We start from the raw sequence: 10,386 nt of genomic DNA, 5'->3' as shown, positions 1-10,386 counted from the left end.
CCCTGACTTTTCCTGTAGCATACATATGTCTGCGCCCCTCTTGGCCCCTGAAAAAAAACCCCCCCCCCCCCCCCCCCCCCCCCAGACTGGCATTCAAACCAACTGGGACAGGTGCTGCAAATCACGGCAACCAATGTCAGAGGTCAACCTGAGACCAAACATAAGTATGCTACAGGAAAAGTCAGGGGATCATCAAAGTCATTAAGGGTCATCCTCTTGGGATCACGCAAGTCTGTACAAAATGTCCTCTTAATCCATCTGATAATTGTTGAGGCATTTCAGTCTGGACCAAAGTGGTGGATGGACAGACACCGGCGCTCCTAAAGGGCCATGATAAAAATCAACAAAACTGTGAAAATCTGTTTGTCCGACAAACAGTCCATTGCTGCCGAGAGGCCAATAAAGCACACAATAAGTAACAAGACATTGCACGCAAGAATGCCAGAAATATGTCCGAGGTTATTTTTAGTTTGGCCATGTCATGCTAAAAGGCAGATATCAATAGTGGCCTCAAAATTTGTTATCAGTGTCGGGCTTTATCTAAAATATTTAAGAAATGAAACTAAGAGAGGCAGCAGATCCACATACTTGAAAACGCAGAAACAGCAAGTATTTTGCCATTTTTGTGCGACTACAATGAATAAAAAATGTATATGATAGGATTTATTTCTATCTACTAATCAAATTACAATAACAAAACAATCGCATTTGGCTGTAATCATACATTACACTGTGTTTGTCTCATAAAGAAAACAATGCATATAAATATCTTTGATAAAAAAAATAAAAATAAAAAAAAGGTACACCCTGCACCGAGGGAGGCTGTGCAGCGATGTGGCGTGACCCGCCACATTCTCGTCACGGAGCGAGGGGCCGCAGGTGAATTTCAACATCGACCTGGAACTAAAAGTAGAGCCGCGGACGTCGAGTGGTTTCTCAGAAAGAGAACCCCACCGGTACACGACAAAAGCACACCTCTGTAAAAAACTGGTCCGACTCTGCTCTCTGGGCATGGTGTTGAACATGAAAACATTCATTACACAACGTACACACATACCTCCCATGACTTCGAAAAACACACGAGCTTAAGCCGCCAGACTTGACTGCTGTTTGAAATGTGCACTGACTCGGTGTGTCTGCTATGAGGCATTTGGGATTTATGGGTTTGCAAAAAAAAAAAAAAGAGAGTCTATTGATGCTGCACCCTGTCGCCACGGAACTGCCAATTTAGTGTGAATCACTCTGCCTCTTTTTTTTGCTTTTTTGTTTCACTAAAGGGCAGGTCAAAGTACAGTCAGAACAGAAATGGATCCTGTCAACTTAATTCCACATGGTAGTCATAGAAAAATGTCAATAAGGCTCATTTGAAAATGTAATTTTAGTTTTTTCCGTCTCTTCCAAAGCGAATGCAAAACACCAGATTAGACTGTGTGGGTGCAAGAACTTTGAATTTGTATAAATCCCCGTTCTACAATCGTTGCGTCTGACGCGTAAACACGAGATAAGGGCGCGAGGAGCTGCAAATAAAGTCCAGTGCCATTTTCATAATTACTTATTCACAGATAGCTGGGATTGTTTTCCAAACAATGGAGAGGGGAGAGGCTGGCGTCACGGTCCTTATCGTAAGGAGGTTGTCAACAAAAAAGCCCCGGACCGGTCACTCATGTGCTCACATGGAGCACAAAAAAAGAGTGGAAGTCATTAATCGGCATATCTTATCGCAATAATGATTTCATATCTGTCCTATAACCTTTATGGCTAGACAAGATACAGCAATCAGTGCATGTGGTTCTTCTCAACTTTACGAGCCCTTGCTTTGTATATTTAAAAAAAAAACAACTCAGATTTTCTCAGCTTTTATGAGACAACTAGGAGAAAAAACATGGGAGGTTGTGGCATACCCCCGGCATTCTTCTCGCTCTTTCTTATCGTAAGTAGCAGATTAATCATTAACTTGAGCTCTACGTGCTTCCACTGCCTATGTAGGCCATAGGATAAAGCAGGTTTAGTGGGGGGGGGGCATGTGAAATATAAAAGAAGAAAAAGATTGAATGTGACATGTTCTAATTGGAATAAGAGGGAGCGGACAGAATAACAGGAACACGTGACAATATGATGCAATTCATAACAATGGGCGAACAATAAATACTGTTGTAGTTGAGTTAGAACACTCTATGGCTAAATATTGTAGCATCTGCATTACAGCACGGACTTTTACTTCAGTACTGTACCAAGTACAAACTTGATGTATGGTACTTGTACTTTACTTTGAGTATTTCCCTGTCATGCTACTTTATACTTCTACTCCACTACATTTTTGAGGTTACTATTGTACTTTTCACTGCACTACATGTATTTGAAAGCATGGGTAGTTATTTTACAAATTAAGATTTTACATTTAAATATATATATATTGTTATAGATTGAATTACCTGACAGTAAAGTAGTGGGTGGTAGTAAATTAGCTGCTGCTGACACATTAATGCATAATAACAATCCAATAATAAAATATGTAAAAGCATTGCACTCACAGTGGGCCTTGTTCTGCATGGAGTTCTTCTGATATTTTTAAGAGCATTTTGCTAAGAACACCTACACACTTCGGTAACATTTTCAACGCAGAACATTTTACAGTGTGGTACATGTACTTCTACTTTAGTAAACGATCTGAATACACATTTTGCAGGGTGTTCCTGCTGTTCTTTCCACCCCTCTATGTCGACCATGTTGGACAATATTTATCTATCATGGTTGACAAAGAACGAAAAAAATGAAAAAGCTGGTGGGGCCAGCAATGCAACATGTCACAGTGATAGTGTGGCTTCCTGTATCGCAGGTACAAATCTGCAGGTGAAGATTTGGGGGGGGGGACAGGCTAGTCCCAACTTCTTATTATTTTTGGGCACCGGGGCGGCAGTAGCGGCGCGCAGTGCGCATGCCTCAGTCTGTTTGACCCGCCTTGTCAAATCTACTCAGCGCACGGAGAGCTAAAGAGTGAAATGAACTCGCCTGATTAACAGCGAAGTGATTTTGATGCTCGTGCCCCCCCCTCGTTCCTAAGTTTCCCACTCTAGTTCAGACCGGTAGACAGACCAGTGTCTCTATATACTGGTGCTACTCTATCGGATGTGGAGTCACTCACACACACACACACACACACACACACGTGTAGCGGCTCCATTCACTCGTTTCGTTTGACCAGTGGCAACAACGTTTCGAGCACGCGAAGACGACAATGTAGCCACTTGTGGCGAAATACAACATTTACAGGCTCCGTTGTCCGTCGAAAGCTACGCGAGCACAAGTTTAAACTGCGTGGCTGCGAGCCGCAGCAGCCGACTTAAAACACACACAGGCATTTCTGTTTTAACGCTGTGTTCACACTCACCAAGGCCCCGTTCCTCCTCCCTCAAACGCCGCACGCAGACACGCTCACCACAAAGAAATGCGTGAGCAAAGTGGCTAAACAAGGTAGAACCCCATCGAGAGGGGGGGGCACAGGGGCAGCGGTTGTGTTTTTTTTTTGCCAGACAAAATGTACTTACCAACGAAATAGGACACCGCAAAAAGGGGGGAGAAACGTGCCGTTCCTCTCCGCCTCCACGCCTCTATCGCTGCCTGTGTATTTTTTCCCAGAACCGCTCTCCGTGGGTCGCGTCGAAAATGTCACAGATTCCAGCAGTGGCTGTCGTCGTTCTCCCCCCCCCCTCAACCACCACCACCAGGAATGGAATGGAATGGTTGTCCTCGACTCACGCGACCATGTTGCCTTGAACGTCGCCTGCTGCTCTCATCCGGGCTTTTAGGGATCGAGCCGCCGTCTCAACGCTGTTCAGGATGACAGCTAAAGGGATGAAGGAGGAGGAGGAGAAGGGGGAGCAAGAAAGAGAGAGGGGAGGGGTAGTGGTCAATCTGTTGAGGGCATGGTGACACCATGTAGGGGGGGGGGGTAATACGCTTAATACCATTAACGTGTTAAGGGATGTCCCTTAATGAACAAATACATCAGCATTCAGGTCAAATATTATTATTATTCAGAATATATTGAAGTGGTCACCATATATGACCATCGTCTTCTTTAACGGAAGGAATAATAATAATAATCATTTTGAATGGCATAGACCCACTCTGTTGTTTGACCAGACTCTCTCTCTTGACCTCACCATTATTCGTTACGCCTCGGTGCCAAAATGCGATGTGCGTGTGAATGTCACGATCACTGGCTCGATGGTAATGTTTAATCCGTCAAGAATATCGCCAGCTATTATTGCTGTGGCCACGTGCGTAAGGCATACATGCGTTACGTAACCGGCCCAACCAGTCAACAACCGAGGGAGGGAGAGAGAGAGAAAGGAGGAATAGGAGGAGGAGGAGGGGGGGGTCGTTTGGAGGGTGATCAAACCAGACTCGAGGGTGGGAGTTAAACGTAGAAAATCTAAAATATACATTTAGCCGTTAATTGTACTGCTCTGTCTATTTGTGTCGGTAGATTTCTCCTAAATTCACCAAACGTTACCATTAGATAATGCCTCATTTGAATATGTAAATATAATATTTCAGAATTGTAATACAACAAATATTGTCTTTATGTCAGTAATCAACTGTGGAAGTTTCATGGTGATATCCTTTCCTAATTATTTCTTACCCTATTAATTTGTGTGTATTTTACAAAATGTATCTTTTAAGGCTGTTTTTGTCCAGATCGTTGATCCATAAATCTCCACTTCAGTAGCTCTTACATCCACCACACGTTCCAGTTTCATTCCTCTCTATATTCTGAAGGTTTTCACAGACGGGTTTGTTCATACATCATTCATTCCTGATTTATACAACATTTTTTTCCTAAAAACATAGCAAACTTATTTAATTTATTTATGGCTGTTGACAGTATTTTCTCATTTATTGAGTGATACAAAGAGATATACAACATTCCCTCAGTAACTACAACTTTGACTCTAATATGTCAACAAAATAATACAAGCATTTTAAAACTGACTCCAACCAAAATACCAAAAAAAAACATTTTAAAAAACAAGATACATACTTATCCTATTCACCTGTAGTGTCTCCACTTAATTAACTAACACATGTAACCTTGAAACAGCTTCAAGTTTTAAAAGGATAAATCCCTCACCATGTCATTATTACTGGTGGGATCTAAGAAATAATTTCCCTTATGACTTCTATAAATGCTTGTTGAGACATGACTGCACCCTTCAGCCGGTGTTTGTGTGGAACAACTGACTCTCCATACAGATTTCCACCCACGCCTAGCTGGGCCTACCTCATTATTATTCCACGTCGGACCTCACAGCCATGGAACTCTCTCAACCTACACGAGGCCACAGCCGCAACATTTTACAAGACAACACCAAAAAGTATTTAGCCTGTCACCCCAGTGATCATACAGCAATTTGTGTATTCAAATGTTATTATTGTTTTTTTTCAATCATTATTGAGTTCATACATCTCACCCACTCCATCCCCTGACAGACCGGCCAACACTCACAAGCAGGAAACAAAACTAAGAAAATGTCTGAGAGCCATAATAATCTTGAGATTGATAAAAGACTCTATGATTGTACAACGTTGTGGTTATCAGTTACAGGCGTTAAGCTCTAGATTTCTATTCATAGTCTTCATAGCGGTGCAGGAACTGATGCCATACTTTATCATGCTAATTTATTAATCAAGACCCGGGTGTATTTAAGCTCTTCCAACTTTATAGATGAGCTATCACCAGGAGTGGCAGAAGTATTCAGATCTTTTACTGAAGTATAAGCAGCAATACTATAGTATAAAAGTACTTAGTGGCAAGTAAAAGTCCTGCATTCAAACTTCTAGTAAAAGTACACAAGTATCAGCACCAAAATTATACTTAAAAGGTTTTAACGTATAAAGATCACAAAAGCTCACACGGGGCAGGCGGATCCAAATAACTTCAGACTTTAACTCAGGAGACAGCTGTTCCCTTCCCGTGCGAAAAGAGAAGTCAACATTGATGTATTTGTAATATAACTTGCGTACTTCAGTAACGGCACTTCCGTAGTTGTTTTACCCCAAAGAACTATCTTTTCCTAAACCTAACCAATTAGTTTTGTTGCCTAAACCTAACTTACCTGTTTCCTGTGCAGATGGCAGTGTATTTTGAAAAGACCGTATGCACCTAACGAGCAGAAGTTGACACCATTTGCTGGACTTTTGTTGGAAAACACGCAAAAAACGAGAGGAATTTTTCGTACGAAATTATAGGATGAGGAAGTGTTGACCAATTTAAATTAATTTATATACTTCTCGGTAATTTAACCTAAAAGTATATCTTAATCTATTAGATAATTTATATTTTGTATAAATCATCTAAATCTGCAAAAGTACCTATAGCTATAGCATAAAATGGAGATAATCGAGTAAAGAATTGTACAAGTAACTTAAAATTGCATATATGGACAGAAAGGTTTTTCAAAAGCCCAGAGTTGGTTTAAACTTGGACACGACCAAAGCCGAAAATGAGGATTGCTGGGGCTTGGTTACAGACGGTTGGATCAAATTCTGATTAAAGATGGCGGGACTACTTGTAGAAAAGATTTGTCAAACGGAACGGAGGTTTCTCAGATCTCTCATCTGTGATTTAACGATCACATTTTTACGCAATTAATTTGCTATCATCAGCAGCACTTGTCGACCGAACACTGAAGGGCTCGACATCTTGCCCCGTCAGTCACAGTCACACAAATATCACAATTTCATCACGTTTACAGGAAATTGATCTTTGTTTCTTGCTTTCCAGGAGTCTTCTCATACCGTGGTGATTCCTGGTGGGCAAATGGGCCAACCTGTACAGTCTGTGTTATTATAATAAACAAGTGGATCAGAAAAAATGTCAAATATTGCTGTTTTGCAGCAGGTCGCAGCAATGTTCTCACTGACAGTCAAATGTACTTTTTTGTTGGACTTACGCAATGAGCCTATGCATTGGCAAACAGTATGTAAAAGCCATTAATTAGGTAAACTGCAGCTTAGCTTTTGTCCCACAGAATAATGAGTACATTCTGTATTAGTGTCGTGTTCGGGCAGGCCTGGTTGGGCGCGGTGTTTACCACATTTTCTGAATGCACTCCCACCGCTCAAACAAAACCTTTATTCTGAACTTGTCAGGTTGATAAAATCAACAACTTGCTTTCACGTCATTCTTGAGAATTATGTGACATGTGCATGTTTTTACAGGTGTTCATACGTCAATATGTACTTTACATTTTAGAAGTTGTGTGTGATGCATTTAAGTTGACTTTTCTGCTTCTTTTTTATTTTTTTTTAGAAATGTTCCTGGCTCTCTTTTCTTGAACTTTTGTAACACCAATATTCTGGAATCTAATTTACATAACCCACAGCGCTGCGAGCTAGAGAGTCCCTACTCGAAAAAGGTTAGCATAGCGCTACTTTCCATCGCTTACACCGGTGAATGAACAATACAGATGGTTCGTGTTAGTTGGCTGGCTCACACAACAGCCAACGAACACAGTGTATAGCCGATGGGGCATTTCGCTCATGGTAAGTTAACATGACACATGCAGGCACAGCAGATTTTCACAGGAGAAATGTAAGCCCTCGTGTGGAATTCACATGTAGAATAAATGTGGGTTATCACGTGTAAAAAGGCATTTCATAAGTGATGATTCATAAAGTGTGTAGGCATATCTGGTCATCAGACATTTATGCAAAATGTGTATTTATTTCCCATGTGAGAAAACCACGTCCTCCTGCAGGTTAGCTCATGCTGCAAAACCTCCTATCTTCTGCCCACCTTCTTTACAAAGTTGACATTGAACATATGAAACACTGATTACAATAATTATTTTATGGTTTTTAATTTTTAAGCTCAGGATGGGGAAAAGATCGTGGTATTGATTAGATATCGGAAAAAGTAAACACTGACTTATGGATATAAATTCCAGTCAAAGTTGTGTGCTTTGTGCACCCAACCCAGGCATCCAACAAGCACCTGTCTCTTAGTTGCATATGAATGTAATCTGCAGGAGACAGGCTTGTCTCACATGTCTTCCCATGTTGTTTACCCTGCCCCTATATTCTTAATCTGTCCGGTACATCAGCAAGCTCTGGGCCATAATTCTGCCCCTTTTTTCCTCCATTCCCACAATCAACGGCGAGTCAGATATTTAACTTACATGTGATTTGTGCATTATATTCGCCTGATGCTCATTCTCCTCTTTATGAGAATGTCAAGCCTTTCAAATGGACCTTTGCACGGATCAGTTAATAAATGCACCAAATATTTGCTGCCATCTTGTGGCAAAACAGGATTGTAGCTGTGACACTGACTGCTTTTCATTTTTTGGTTAGCGCTTCATCCACTTTAATATTTATATGGCCAAACTTGGATTTGCTCTAAAAATCTGGGCTGTGAAACAGAAACCCAAATGAGAAAGAACTCATAGTCTAAGTGTCACTTAAAACATACCGTAATTAATATGATATACTTAAGTATGGATACTAATTCTCCAATGCAAGCCAAATACATTTTTTGGGGGGGCTTTTCATCATAGACAGAACACATACAAAAAGAGAAAAACAAAAAACATAAAATAAAAAAATAGCCAAATAATTTTATCACAGCAAACTGTACGTTTAAGTTTGTTATACCTCTGCATACCTACTCAATTAACGCGCCATATCTGGATTGTTTAATCAGTTTAAAAATGTTTCAAATTAGATGATGTAGTTTTTTATTTGGGACTATTTTTTAGCTGGGCTCCGTGACATCCTGAGCCCCTTCAGTGAGCTCAAGGAGGATTTTGTAGCCCGCTAGGTCCGTGCCAGTGTTTCTGTTAAACTGAGATACAGACATGAGAGTGGTATGGATGTCCTCGTCTAACCCCTTTTTTGTGTACCGACATTGTGACGAACTCTTTAACCTGTGTGCTTTCAGTGGTATCATTCCACGTTTGGATGCTCCATTTCCAAAATGGTACAATTATCACCTGTACAGATGGACACAGCAGGGTTAATCAACCTCACTTCATTAATATCTATATATTTTCACCTAAACTGTGAGGCAATGCACCTTAGTTATTTTTTACAACACTTGTTCAATATGCTATGCGTTTGCTGCTGCTCCTCTTTCATGAATCGCCTCTCGTTCATGTGATTTGCATAATAAATAATCAGCTTTTCTCTTCCTCGTGAGCAACAGTATGCTCAGTATGTTTAGTACAGCCTATCATTCATCAGTTGTGGTGCGTGTACACACAGTCCTGCCCCCTGTCTCCCTCTCGCGCGCGCACGCACGAGCTGCACGCGCTCCCCGACACACACACACACACACACACGCACGCACACAAACATGGCGGCCTCTGTTTCACCGCTACGCTCCTCCTTCAGGATTTGTAGCCCGCTAGCGTTACCCCATCACTGCTGCCGGGCCGAACTGCGGACGCACAGAAAATGCGAGAGTCAAAGGAGACATGTTCACCAGTCGGTAACGAGGTAAACGGCGCCCCGTTCAAAACGCCGCTGTGTTTTTTCTCTTCTTCTTCGTCCAGTTAATGCACGGTTTTACTTTGCGGAGGGATGAGCTACGCTTAAGCACCGGCAAGGCGTGTGTCACGTGCGCTAGAGGATGGTGATTGACAGCGGGTTTAACCGTTCACGGTAGAGAGGGTAGGTTTAACGGACGTAGCGTTAACTTTAACGTTAGGTAAGGGGGCAATTGCATGTCTCATTAAACCGATGGTGCTGTCAACAAACGTGTCGGTATTATGTAACTCGCCGCAGTTTCTACGGTTGTAGTTGGCTTCATGTTTGAGGACACACACTCGTACCATGTTGGCTGCTGCTGCTGCTTGAGGACAGTTAGCTTCATTTAAACCGTTGATGTGGGATTACCGGTGCTAATAATGACCGTATATATAGAAACACAATATTTCCACTCAGAAGACAAGAAAATAATAACGTTCACTCATCACTAACTTAACGTTACTGTTAGTCATTTTACGTTACAGCTCCAAAGCCAAAGCTTGCAGAAGAAGAAGATAGTAGTATACCACTATCTTCTTATTCTACTCCTTCATTCTCCTCCTTCTTCTTCACCTTCCGTCTTCTCCTTCCGTCTTCTCCTTCATTCTCCTCCTTATTCATTCTCCTTCTTCCTTCTTCTTCTCCTCCTCATTTCTTCTTCTTCTCCTTCCTTTTCCTCTTCCTTATTCTTCTCCTCCTTCAAAAGTTGTCTACAGACCATATCAGACTGTATAGAAGAAGGATTGACCAGTGCAACCAAATAGCAGTGCCGCAAATTCTATGTAAATTTACTTCATATAAATAAGAAACTACCCTTAATACTTAGTTTAATTCGTAGCATACACTTAAAAAATA

At 41.4% G+C, this 10,386-nt stretch overlaps 2 protein-coding genes across 2 annotated transcripts in view; one reads left to right on the top strand and one right to left on the bottom strand.

The window, feature by feature from the left end:
- The window catches only part of slc20a2 (solute carrier family 20 member 2), a 53,014-nt gene extending 48,742 nt beyond the window's left edge, over nucleotides 1–4,272 (bottom strand). Inside the window, exons 1-2 of the mRNA XM_031856669.1 lie at nucleotides 4,164–4,272; nucleotides 3,546–3,844 (exon numbers count right to left, since the gene is read on the bottom strand). The gene's annotated coding sequence lies outside the window, so the exon portion shown is untranslated. The remainder of the gene's footprint in view (nucleotides 1–3,545; nucleotides 3,845–4,163) is intronic.
- A 5,084-nt stretch (nucleotides 4,273–9,356) lies between these two features.
- Nucleotides 9,357–10,386, top strand: part of LOC116388706 (probable bifunctional methylenetetrahydrofolate dehydrogenase/cyclohydrolase 2) — a 30,880-nt gene continuing 29,850 nt past the window's right edge. The window contains exon 1 of the mRNA XM_031856809.1: nucleotides 9,357–9,501. Coding sequence (XP_031712669.1) covers nucleotides 9,359–9,501 — 143 coding nt within the window. The 5' untranslated portion in view covers nucleotides 9,357–9,358. The remainder of the gene's footprint in view (nucleotides 9,502–10,386) is intronic.

The sequence above is a fragment of the Anarrhichthys ocellatus genome, unplaced genomic scaffold (genome assembly GCF_004355925.1).
Source record: "Anarrhichthys ocellatus isolate YVR2014 unplaced genomic scaffold, GSC_Weel_1.0 scaffold17, whole genome shotgun sequence".
Classification (NCBI taxonomy): Eukaryota; Metazoa; Chordata; class Actinopteri; order Perciformes; family Anarhichadidae; genus Anarrhichthys; species Anarrhichthys ocellatus.
The sequence above is the reverse complement of the archived record's forward strand: the minus strand, read 5'-3'. Positions and strand labels throughout refer to the sequence as shown.